General features: G+C 37.2%; 1 protein-coding gene across 3 annotated transcripts in view; it reads right to left on the reverse strand.

Moving 5' to 3' along the window:
* Positions 1 to 5,285: 5,285 nt before the first annotated feature.
* Positions 5,286 to 13,474, reverse strand: part of RSF1 (remodeling and spacing factor 1) — a 165,371-nt gene continuing 157,182 nt past the window's right edge. For all 3 annotated transcript variants that reach the window (XM_002708674.5, XM_017344448.3, XM_051822018.2), the window contains one exon: positions 5,286 to 12,660. In XM_002708674.5, the coding sequence (XP_002708720.2) occupies positions 12,092 to 12,660 (569 nt within the window). In that variant the 3' untranslated portion in view covers positions 5,286 to 12,091. The remainder of the gene's footprint in view (positions 12,661 to 13,474) is intronic.

A 13,474-nucleotide genomic window follows, 5' to 3' on the forward strand; every position in this document is an offset into this window, starting at 1 on the left:
GAGTGGCTACATTCTGTTATTTAAAATGTAGTTTTGGGGCCAGCACTGTTGCATGGTGGGTCAAGTCACCGCCTACAGTGCTGGCATCCCATATGGGCGCTGGTTTGAGTCCCAGCTCTCCACTTCCCATCCAGCTCTCTGCTGTGCAAGAAAAATAGAGCATCTGAAAAAACAATGACAGAAAACTTAACAAATCTGATTAAAATACATGAATCTGTACATCTAAGAAGCTGAACAAATTCTAACCAGAATAAATTTGAAGATCCACATGTTGACTCATCATAGATAAACTGTCAAAAGCCAAAGATAATCTTGAAGGCAAAAAAAAAAATTACCTATAAAGAATTCTCAGAACAAATTAATAGCAGTTGTATGCAAACAATTTAGATAACCTAAAAGAAACTAACAAATTCCTAGAAAGCCAGAAAGAATAAAATCTAATTCAAGAATAAATAAAATATCTGAACAGACCTATAACAAAGTAGTTACACTATTAATCAAAGGCCTAGAGCTAGATGGTTCAGTGGTGATACTATCAAATATTTATAGAAAGGGGCTAGTGCTGTGGCGCAACAGGTTAAAGCCCTGGCCAGCGTCCCACATGGGCACCGGTTTCTGGTCCCGGCTGTTCCTCTTCCAGTCCAGTTCTCTGCTATTTCCTGGGAAAGCAGTAGATGATGGCCTAGGTCCTTAGGCCCCTGTACCTGTGTGGGAGATGCAGAAGAAGCTCCTGGCTCCTGGCTTTGGATCGGCGCAGCTCTGGCCGTTGTGGCCATCTGGGGAGTGAACCAGTGGAACAGAAGACCTCTGTCTCTGTCTCTACTTATCTCTGTAACTTTGTTTTTCAAGTAAATAAAATAAATCTTTAAAAAAAACACAAATATTTATAGAATTAATGCCAATACTTCATAAATTGTTCTACAAAATAGAAAATGAGAGAACACATCCCAGCTCATTCTCTGGTATCTGTATTACTCTGAAGGAGTACCTGTGTTCAGCGCCTGGTTCCAGTTCCTTTCTTGAGCTTCCTGCCAGTTCAGTCCGAGAGCGGCAGCAGTGATGACTCAAGTAATTGAGCTCCAGTCTCCCACCTGGGAGAGTCGGATGAGTTCCCAGCTCCCCGTAGGCCTTGCTCATCCCCAGTCATTTAGGGAGTGAACCTTCAGTTTTAAGAAGACTAGTAAGACAAAAAGGGCTCAGTGAAGTCTTGCTTTTCACTTAGACTTATAACACATATTGACTTTGTGCTAAAGACAAACTCCAGGCTTTTAGGGTGGAAGAGCTCTTCTTCTGCTCTTTCAAAACAAGTAAATAAATCTTTAAAAAAATTAAAAGGGGCCGGCATTGTGGCCTATCAGATAAAGCCACCACCTACAACACCAGCATCCCATATGAGTTCCAGTTCATGTCCCTTCAGCTCCACTTCTGATCCAACTCCCTGCTAATAGTCTGGGAAAAGCAGTAGAAGGTGGTTCAAGTGTTTTGGTCCCTGTCACCCACGTGGGAGACCTGGATGAAGCTCCTGGCTGCTGGCTTCTGCCTGGCCAGTGCTGACTGTTGGTAGCCATCTGGGGAGTGAACAAGCAGATGGAATATCTGTCTCTTTCTCTGTAACACTGACTTTAAAAATAAACAAACAGGGGCCAGTGCTGTGGCATAGGCCTCCACCTGCAGCGCTGGCATCCTATATGGGCACCAGTTTGAGTGCTGGCTGCTCTACTTCCGATCCAGCTTCCTATTTGTCTGGGAAAGCAGTGGAAGATAGCCCAAGTGCTTGGGTCCCTACACCCACGTGGGAGACCCAGAAGAAGCTCCTGGCTCCTGGCTTTGGATTGGCCCAACTAAGGCCATTGTGGCCATTTGGGGAGGGAACCAGGGATGGAAGACTCTCTCTCTCTCTCTCTCTCTCTCTCTCTGTGTGTGTGTGTGTCCCTAATTATGCCTCTCAAATAAAAAAAAATATTTTAAAAAATCAAAATAAATTTTTAAAAATTCGTGGCTCTTATGTCATCCTCAATTCACAGATCCTAGTTGCCTGTACCTGACTGTACATTAAATGCAGATAATGTCTGTCATGGGCTGTTTCAGCCTCCACATGACCTGTGCTGAACTGAAATCAAACATAGGCTAAAAAACAGTTCTTCCGCTGGGGGACCTTTGTGAAGACTTGATAGATGCTGGCTGCTGTCCTGGGTTACTTGCTGATATCTCCAGAAAAGTGCTTATTCTCCATGAGATCATCTGAAATGGAACTGCTCAGAGCACTTTGTGTGGCCATAATGGAGTACCACAGACTGAAAAACTTATCGTGAATAGAAGTTACTTGGCTCACAGCTAGGGAGGCTGAAAGTCCAAATTCAGGGGCTGTGTCTGCCGAGAGCCTACTCGCTGTCATCCCATGCTGGAAGGCAGAAGGTGAAAGGGCAAGAGAATGCAAGAGAAAGGGATGAAGAGAAAGCCAAACCCGCTCCGTCAATAATGGCGTTAGGACAGTCATAAAGACTCTCACGACCTAATCACCTCTTAAAGGTCCCACTTCTCAACACGTTGCACTGAGGATTAGGTTTCCAACACAGGAACTCTGCGGACACAATGTGCGTGCCTCTTGTATATACCAGTGGCTATCATGACACTTCATCCTGGAAGAAGGCATCAGGTTAGTTTAGTTCAGAACACCTAAAGAGCACACTGAAGTCAGTATCACACACTGATCTCACCTTCCTGTAAGGAATTCTACTACTAATAATTTTGCTGTAAGAGAACTGAAAATATATCCAAAAAATGTTGTACATGCATGTTTATTATTCATGATAGCCCTGATTGTTGATAATAAGCCAAAAGTGAAAATCGCCCAAATTTTCATCTACTGATGAATGAATAAACAAAATGTGGTGTATTTATACAGAAGAATGTTCATCTATAGAAAGGAATGACAATGATGAGTAAGTCTTGCAAACATGCTAAATGAAAGGAAGTTAGACACAAAAGGGTCCGTATTGTATGATTCTGTTTACATGAAATATCCATAATAGGCAAATTCTTAGAGACAGAAAGTCCGATAGTTGCCAAGGATTGAGGACAAGTAGGAAATGGTAAGTCACTAGATGATCATGCTAAAGACTCCTTCCTAGAAATCTTATTTCCCCTCTCATAAACTCTTCCTGATGGTAGACCCTTGCATCCTTGGCTCTTTAACACTTTCCTGCTTCTATTCGCAGCATCTCCCAGTAAAATCCCAGCCCTATCTTTTCGATGATTCTGAATCTGATGGCAACTTTCTGATTTTCTAGCATTGAGCTGCCTTTGTTGTTACTTAGCTTTACTTACCTTGAAAACTGAACATTACAAAGCAACTGGATTTGAAATCCAGAAAATCTACTTTCATGGTTGAAAACTGGAGATGGCATAGGTTCAAATCAGCGTCTATCATTAATCAAGTCCTTTCTCTAACTTTTAGGCTCTAGTAAAAGCTGATTTGTTGCATAAAGTCACAGTGCAATTACTGGTGTCACTAGCAAGTAATAATGTAGAAGAAAAAACAAAATAGACATTCAAAAGGAAAACATGAAACAGGTGCAGGGAAAAAAGGGCAGCAGCTTCTCTGCTGTTTCAGCTTTCTGTGACACTCGTTCCTGTACAGTAGTCAGGTATGTTGGCTGAGAAGCCTGCTGATTTCCTGGAGTTTCTCTCAGGAACTTCAAAGATTTCAGTGAGAATTTCCAAAAACACTTTAGTATTTCCAGAGCCTACTTAAAGACTAGAAGTCAAGCACAAAATAATTGGGGAGGGAAACCAAACCAGAGGCAGGATCAAAATTTTGTTTTCTACAACAGGGAGAGCTTCGTATAGATGAGAGGGATGGCGATCAGAGATGGAGATAACAGATATGAAAGACCCAAAGGAGGTAACAGGAAAGCAACCAGGTCAGACACAGGCAGATGAGTTGTTGCAAAAAAGCAGAAGATGCCTCTTTTTGGAGACAGGCTAGGATAAAGTGGCTTTAAAATGCACAAGAGGAAGGATAAGGAAGCTACATGTGGCCTATACTGTAAACTAGGAGGGTCCAAGTTAACTTTTCACTTCAGGTATTAACCATGTGCTAACTCATGTTGCAAACATCTAGTGACACCGCCTTTGAATGTTCTTTCTCTTGATTTCCATGTAAACTTTTAGGAGGTAAGAGGACCAGTGCAAAATCATTGAATAATTAAAATGACACACACACTCATCTCTTCCCAAACAATCTCAACATTTAACTTCACTAGAATATTTTAAGTAACTCCACTTCTACTAAATGATCACTATATTCTACACCAACCCTGTGTTTTTTTTTTTTTCAAAATATGTATCTGTACATCCTGTAAAATCTGAGATATGTGGGCCAATAGCCATGTCCTAAGCCCTACTCTCAACTCCAGAAAGGACCCCTTTGAGCCATTTGATGCTGCCAAGGATGGCACTATTACCTTTGGCTTCCAACACTGATGTCACCTCCAATTAACTGATTCTGTTTAGGTGAAAAATTTAAAATAGATCACTGAGAAAAATTGTAACTGGATATTATCTTGCCAGCATAGACTATCTTTCATCTTGTTAAGTGAAGTTTTGATTTAAAACCTCTTAATCTTTATTTTCAATCAGAATAAAAAATAATGAAGGTTCTGCTAGTTTATTGGTAAAAACATTTGGCTCAAGGTAAATTTTACAGTAGTAATCTAAGAGTAAGGAAAAACTATCAAGTAAGCATTTACATGAGAATCATATTCAGGATTGGGGGACTCATTAAAATCATCTGAACTAATTCCTTTTTTAATGTGTTGGTCTATTATACTGCTGCCAAATGGCAGGTCAGTCTATACCCAAACATCTATTCATAGGAATTCAGTCACAAAGTTATTAGAAAACTGTTTTCCATAGAATGAACTGGAAAATTTTGCCATATGCCTACTGCACTGTGATCTAGTTCTGTGCTCCCATGGGGCACTGCCCTCCCCCCGCTCCCAGCCCATGGCCTCATACATGTGTCATTTTTCCCAATGATGAAGACAGAAACCAAGAGCAGTTTTCTAATTATCTAATTTATCTAGTTGGCAAACAGCCTTACAATCATTTGGGGGAAACTGATGCCCTTGCAAATTACTTCCTAGATAATGAAAGAGTAATTAACATATTCCTAGGTGATAAAAATTATTTTGACCTGTATGACCTGCCACACAAATTGTTAGCTTTCCATGTCACAAAATTTAAAATAAACTTAAGTTTGCAAAGACATCATGCTAAATACATCAAATTATTTAAATTTTTTATTATGACAATTGACATATATTAAGTGAAAGAAATGACAGAAGTATAATAAAACATTTTGAAAGAAAAAGTTACACAAGTAGGCCGATAGCTATAAAATGGCTTCAGGCCTGGCTTATAACATCAAGAGTTCTGATCAGACTGTAGTGAGACATTGAACATTTCATTAACAAAAATATTGGCACCAGCCACAACATATTTTGGTTGTCACTTACAAGGAATATTGTACTTATACAACTATGCACTGCAATTCTAACACACTAGGTGTTTATACACTGCAGTTAACTCCTGAAGCTTTAAGCTATCAGGAATTTCCATACTTTCTATGCACAAAATTCTCTGTGTGTTACCAGAATCACATTTCCAGTTTTCAGATCTCCCCTCCCCCCATACATGCAGTACATTATTATGTGACAGACAGCACTCCAGCTTCTTCTATTTGACTAACAGCATAGTCCTGATGACCTCTAAAGTAAGTTTTATGCTAATCTTGGAGCTTCTGCTTTAGCTCTTATCTCCTAGAAACAAAATATTCTGAGAACCTATTCTAGGAATAATTTCTTTTTATGCATAGGAAAATAAAGCATTTCATATAAGCATGTCTGAAAATCCAAGAGATGTTGTGATCAAACACTCATTGAATCCCAGCTATTACTTTAAAATCAAAATGAAATTCTAAAATATAGCATATACAAATTCTTATTTGGAATTTGTATTCTTCACATGGAAATTCATGATCCTGTCTTTGCCTCAAAATGGGTAACAACCGCCTTCCTAAATCAGCTGACAACAGATGAAGGTAGCTCAGAGAGAAACTGACACATTGAGACGAATTCTTTACAAGAATACATTTGTGCTACAAAGGTGAGGGATTAGAATGGTAAAATCATTAGATGGCAAAAAGTACTGGCATTTAAACAAAGGTTATCGGTTATATAACATGGTTAACACATGCCAGGTAAAAATACTGCCAGAGTCAGAGTTCCACAAGATCACAAGGTATTTATCAGATGAGGAAGGGATTGAAGCTTGAACCTGATTCCCCTTCCTGCCATTATTTCAGCAAATATTCTCGTGGCATTAAGTCTATTGAATAACCAAATGGCACAATTCTTTTTTTCCTTCTTTTATAGATAAAAAGAAACCAAGACAAGCCCTGTCCTACCCCACCCCCAACTCAGCACCTGACATCCCTTTTCAAAGTGCACATAAAACCTCATGGTAATTTGGGGCAAGCTATAATTCAGATACTATTACCAAGACATTACTTTGATAGGAGAACAAAATACCAGACCAACATTGAGAATACCTTATTTAGGTATCTTGAAAATCATGCACTGAAATAGTATGCTTTTAAATCTCAAATTTGGGCTATTATAGCTATTCCAATCCTGAAAACCCATTTACATTAATATAAATTAAATCTGTGTATATGTATGTTTCTACATGTATGTATACTTTACATGCAATGGTTTTAAAGCTCTCAAGACAGAAGTTTTAGTCTAATTCCAAGCCTTGTCCATATAGTAGTATTCACATGCACCAACTCTGCTAAAGGGCAGGAAAATGAAAAAGACGATGGCACAAATTTTTAAACAATTTTAGGTTTAATTACATAATGCACCTGTAGATGTTCTAGCAGAAACACAATTGTAAAAATCTACATCCTATTTTAGGGTATTTCCCCACCTCCCATCCCTTAAGAGCTGTACAGTTATAAAAAAATGTGACTCTCAAGCAAAATAAATTTTTTTTTTTGCAACATACAAAATAAGTTAAATGATTCAGAAGGTCTTGAGCCATTAAGTTCCCCAATGACTGTGTTCTGGCTGTCCATAAGCATAACATGCAGACGCCTGGTTGGTGACCAGAACTCAATAAATACAGATCAAACAAAACTCCAAAACACATAAATTAGATTTCTTTAGAAACTGATGAAAGTCAAGAAAATATAGTTAGGGTTAACAATTCCATTCTCAACTTACATCATCCAGTGGCAAAAAGAACAAGGCAGGTTATTCAGTCCTTAGCACATTTTCTAGCTTGTACCGATTTGGCAAAAAACACAAATGTAGTTCCTTTAAAAATGTTTTTTCTCATTCAAAATGTCTAGTAAGAGTTTAATAAATTCCTACTCATCTAATAATTTGTTATGCCTTCTTATATAACTTATGTATAGGATAGACATATCTTAAAGTTATTAAAATAAAAATCTTTTATTAACTGAAATCATTATTATAATGTGCCATAATTGGGTTTATAGCATTTCCCAAAGTGGTTTAAATATGAAATGGAAAAAAAATCGAGCTTAAATGACCAAAATTAAAAATCCACTAAGAAGATCCTATTCTAACCTTCTTAAGAGGGCATGTATGAGTAAAAAAGTGTTGAGTGTGTAATCTGAAGTGGTTATATACCAAGCTTCCTACATTTTGGCTTACGACTGCTTCTTTACTTAGGAATGACTCTACTTTCATACTTACTTAGCAATTCTTGGCACTCAAAAACTGTTCAAAATCTTCAGTTGGAACGAAATATTTTGAAAACAAATCATTAAGTGAACATATAACACAATAACCCAGTTTAAATACATTGATAGCATAAGGCCTTTTGAGATTGGTATAAAAACAATGAAAGAAAATACCAGCTTGCCACTTCCACGGTGAGTTTACAGGCACACACTGGGAATGGTGGATACAACAGGAATGGATTTTATTTTAAGTTAGTTTAATAATGAATCACATTAAACAGGTGAGGATGAGGTTGATTATACAGCATATAGAGTCTTGGTATTTTCTGCTTCTCGGAGAACCAGAGATTTATTTTGAAACTGTCAAACAAGAGAAACTGTTTTTCTCTAATTAAATGATGTTCATAATTTTTTATCAGTTACAATGTCTGGTTTCTTTTTATAGTCAATCAATACTGGATTTCATTTTTAATTATTCTAATACTCATCTAAAAATAACTTAAAAGTTATCTTTTAAGAAATCAAATAATAGATATGAAGCAACATCTTGCATTATGGACCTATCCCCCTGGTAAAGAATGGAGTTCACAACTTTTTCTAAATATAAACTTATAGATTCATTAAATTCTTAATAGTTGTATGGTAGAACAAGCTAGTGAATGGTTAACATCTCTTATGCTCACAGAAAGGAATTAAAAAAGCATTCCTGAGACAAAGGAGATTCCATCAATACCCATTAAAAATAGCTACCTTTTCCCATCATTTTAACCCTCAATTTAAATAAGTAAATGTCCATATTTCACAATATATGTACTTTACTCCAATGTCTATTATGGCATGGGTTCTATCAATGAAAAAGTGAAAACTGGACAGTACATAATATCCTTTTAAAATTAATTTTAAAAAATCTTTTTTTCTCTACCTTCACTAGCATTTGAACTTCTTGGTTCTTTGGCAGGTCCCCCCCCCCTTTTTTTTTGTTAAGATTCCCAGTAGACATGATTTTTTTCTAAATACAAACACTTTATCCTCTGAATATGCAGCCTTGACCAACTGGAAAAGGATGTCAAGGAAAACCAACTTCAATATATCATGTATATTCTTGGAAAATCTCTGTCATCATTTTTCAGTAATGTGCCAACAATGGAAAATATTTTACACTAAACATTCTTTCATCAGCACAAATGCACAAAACCAAAATGTGTACTTTCAGTCCGAGTCCTTCTCACAAATATTTTAATACAAAGCTTCTAAACTGTAAAATTTGGCAAATTTCCAAACCTTTAGAGAAATTGCAAATGAATAGTAAACTACATTTCCCCTCAATACATTTGTTGATACTGGGAGTCTAACTTGTATTTCAAACAAAGGGAGTGTAAATTATTAAAGGGCTCTATGACAGCTACTGTCAGTCCAAATCCATGGTTAATGCTCTAATAGGCATCCAGGTTGGTCTACACACTAGGATTACTACGTTCTTGTATTTTCTCCAGTTCCTAATGGCTGTATTCTCTTTTGGATATAGAACATTAATATTTTTTTACACTTCTTCAGAGTAGTTCAATGAACACAGACTCTCTGAGGGACTGGATCTAAACACCAAGCAGCACAACTATTTAACTATCAAAGTTTAATCAGCTATAATCAATCTATCTGCATAGTAATAATGTGTATGTATCAGCTGCTTGAACTACATTTGTGGTATATGAACCAGTTAACTGGTTTAATCAGAATATAAGGTTAGAAAGGATATGCCCACTGAAGATGATACTTAGTCAGGTTTGGTCAGTAGCAGCACAAGTGTCTTGTGTCAGTGGGATATTCGCTAAATGGAATACACAATATTTACTGTGTTAAAAATTATCTTGGGCTTTCTATGGCAGAAGGGTAAAAAGAACTCCTTATTTCATATTATGGGTGCTGTTAAAGTCAGTCATCTAACCATTTAATATTAGTGATCACTTATTTAAGTGAAGAGTAGAACAGGTGGAAGCAGGAGCTGGTGTGTCCAGAGGTAGAGACAGGGCACATGGGAGAGCTGCTGCATGATAGTGGCTGTACCCGGCTGCAGGGCTAATGGGAGAGGGAGGCTGAGTAGCAGGAGAGGTCATCTGCACATTTGAACCACTTACCTTGCACTAGTAGGTATCTTTCTACTGTTTGCCTGTTTTAGATAATTAAAAGTTAAATTTTTAGCTTTCAAAAAAATAAATAAATCTAGCTAGAAAGGAGGATTAATTTGGCTCTGGTCATAGCCCTGCTTTACTGTTTCTGAATGTGAGCTTTTCTCTCCCTTCCAGTGGAATATTATCTAAAAACAAAAATCACAACTTGCTTGGAACTTGCTATTGGTGCATCCTGTTTTTAGGCTGCTTTCATTATTTTATTTTTTATACAGATACATACACATTGCTAGAGTCGAAGCAAAAATATGAATGGGTGGGTACTACAGAACTAAAGTGAAACACAACAAAAAACCCAACAATGACTGAAAAACAACAGCTATAAACTTTCAAAGCCAAAAGATAAGATTTAAGGGCAAAACTTGTTGAGGAAAGAAAAGGAGTAGTATAAAGTTTTTAGAGAGGTATTTATAATGCATATCTAATGCCAGCTTTTTAATAATAAAAAAGAGAAGTGCTTTACTATACACTGACTAGCACATATAATGTATAATTTGGGAAGAAAAATTAACGAAGTTCCTTGGGCCAGCAGCAGATACAGTGTGTCCATTGCCGGCAACAGACACAACACTGGAACAGAAAAACCCAAATCCCAGGGCAAAAGTATTCACAGAAGTAATGGTTGACGGTTTCAGAATTTGACAGAAAAGGTTTAATACAAGTGCTACACTCTGTACAATATTATGGTTCTGCCTGAAATTTTACAGCTGTAACAGAAACTAAATAAGACAAAGTTCAGGTTTTAGTGTCAATTATCATGTTAGGTATTCAGTTAGTTACAGAAACAAAGGGCTTCTCTTTCTTTAAATTATTGAGATGTTTAAAATGGATATGGTGCCTATTAAGTATAGTGGCAGTTCTCATTCATCTCTATGTTGGTTGTATGACTATTAATGAGTTTTAATAGAAGTCTAATGGCCAAAGGCCAAAACCTACATTCAAACCCTGCTAATATATCCAGGCAGATAGGAAATTCCAACACACAGACACATACACCCACACATACACACATACTTACACAAACACACAAACTAAAAACCTCCCAAAGGAACTGCTTTGTTTGTAGACTTCAATTTGAAGTAGATACTAAGGGCAAGAATAGACCAGTTAAAATTCACCTGAAAATCCCTTCCCCATCTTGAAATGTGCTAAAATACCATTGTCAGCTTAGCATCTCTTCATGTATGTTATATATATAGATGTATTTCTTTCAAAATGACACTTTCAGGTATTTAAACATCAAGTGGCCAGAAGACAAGAGTTACACTGTAGGCAAAGTTTATATTTCATCTGAGTTGTAAGATGACCATATTCCTTTTACTAATAACTCTCCATCAGATACAGTATATTAAAGGCCACTATATAACCACTGCATAAAGCTATTTAAAAAATTTGTTGCTAGCACAATGTGGTTGTCAAAGCTTCTTTATACATTTTACTGTACAAATGCTTTTCAGATGATTTTGTTTTTGTTTTTAAACAAGAAACTCCATTATAACAGAAACTAGGTTAAGGTTTTTTATGATGGTACTTTCATGGTCTCTTCTTTATTAAGCATGGTTATCTCCAATAGTAAACAAGTTGATTTCACAAAGGCTGTTACTAAATGACTTATGTATGATGTTACCTATAGTTCTCAAACTGAAACAGAACAGACTTGAACTTTTAGACAGTCTGTTAATCACCTACACTGTCAATGTTTAAATATAATATATATTTAATATGAAAAAGCTAAAGCACAAGTGCTTTCTCCCACCCCTAAATTCTGTTTTGGGCCCTCACAGGTTTGGAATGCATTCTTATCCACCCTTTTTCAAAGTCAGGAGAGCTCAGGGAATATAAAGTCAAAAATATACAAATCTTTGTTGTCATTATAATAAGATTTTTTTTCATGAATGAAATTACCAAGGACCATGAACTTGGAAAAAGAAAATCAAAAGGAATTTACAGCAATTATTTATCTTCAAAGTTTGAAACTGGTCACTTCACAGAAAGACTTCAAGGTTTGTTGAAACTTTTCTTCTAAAAAGTCATTCTGTAGTTTTCTAGGAAAATTAAACAGCTTTTAATAACTGGCCCGCTGGTGTGAGAGCTACCGTGGAATAAATTAGCATAAAAATGGAAAAAAAAAGTCTTATAACTGTTCACTGTTACAGACATAATCAACAAGGTCAGTCACTCTCAAAAGCTCATCTTCTTCTTCTTCTGGTGCCCCTGCCTCCTGTCCGCCACTTGTCCCATTGGGGGCCAGGCTCGCACTGGCTGTGCTGCTGTCCTTGGGGGTCAGAGGCTTCTCAGTAGGCTTGCCAATCAAGTTCTCAATGGCTTTGCCAGGACTCTGTCCATTGGTAGAAGGTAAGTCCACTAAGCTATAGTCCAATGGACTCCCCACTTTGCCTACATTTTCAAAGTCCTCTTCCTCATCACTTTCTATCCGGTAGGGCTTCTTGGTGCTTTCTTGCTCTGAGGGCAGGACCCTGGGCTGGCCATCGTGGGCAGGCTGATCGGCATCTCCATGAGCATTGTCACAACTCTCCTCATCTGTCTCAATCCGGTGTAGCCGTTTGCGAGATGGTTTGCCTTCCTCTTCCTCCTCTTCATCTGCTTCTGAATAGTCATCTGTGCTTCGGCCTCGTTTTCGAGCTGACCGCTTTGATCCCTTAGCCAGCTCATCATCTTCAGAGTTCTTGGACATATAGCTCTCTAGAATAAATAGTACATTTAAGCTATTGGCACAAGTAAACATAAATGGATTTAAGTAATTCTTTTCCTCCCCATATTCATCCCACGTCCTGCCTTCAGATTTGTTTATCTGTAAATATGTCCCTTCAATAACTGGCCTAAATTGTCTCCTCTCAATCTCATAACACTGCCTAAAATGATTCAATGTGTACTTTACGTATGATTTTAGGAAAGTGCAGGTTTCCTGAACAAGAAATCTGGTAATTCTCAAATTAAACAAAGATAGGCTGGTCACAAACTAAGAAACTCTAATTAGGGAATCATGTATACATAGTGGTAAGAAAAAACTAAAAATGGGCAATCAAGTCTGTCCATCTGAAACAACGTGTCAAGTCTCATCTCGCATTATTAAATGACCATGGTAATCCATGGATGTCTTCTCTTCTATGTCTATGCTTCTATCTTAGGTGACTTCACCTAGTCTCATGGTTTTGTGTACCATCTACATGCTGAGGCCTCTTCTATATATTTTAAACTTGACATCTATGCTTGGAAAGCTGAACAGGTATCTCAAAGCCAAAGTGAGGAAAACTGAACTCCTAATAAACTTGCCCCTTAACCTGTGGCACTGTGGTGTCCATCAGCTTAGTTTTTGGTAACTGTGTTTTTTCAGTTGCTCCTCCATCCTTGATTTCTTTCTCTCATCCAACTGAACAGTAAATCCTTTCATCTATTTTTATAAAAATATTTCTATAATCAGACTATTTTTTATCACTTTACTGCCCTATTCCCACACACCATCATCTGCTACCTGGACTATTACAGTAAGCTCCCA

The sequence above is a fragment of the Oryctolagus cuniculus genome, chromosome 1, assembly GCF_964237555.1.
Source record: "Oryctolagus cuniculus chromosome 1, mOryCun1.1, whole genome shotgun sequence".
Taxonomy (NCBI): Eukaryota; Metazoa; Chordata; class Mammalia; order Lagomorpha; family Leporidae; genus Oryctolagus; species Oryctolagus cuniculus.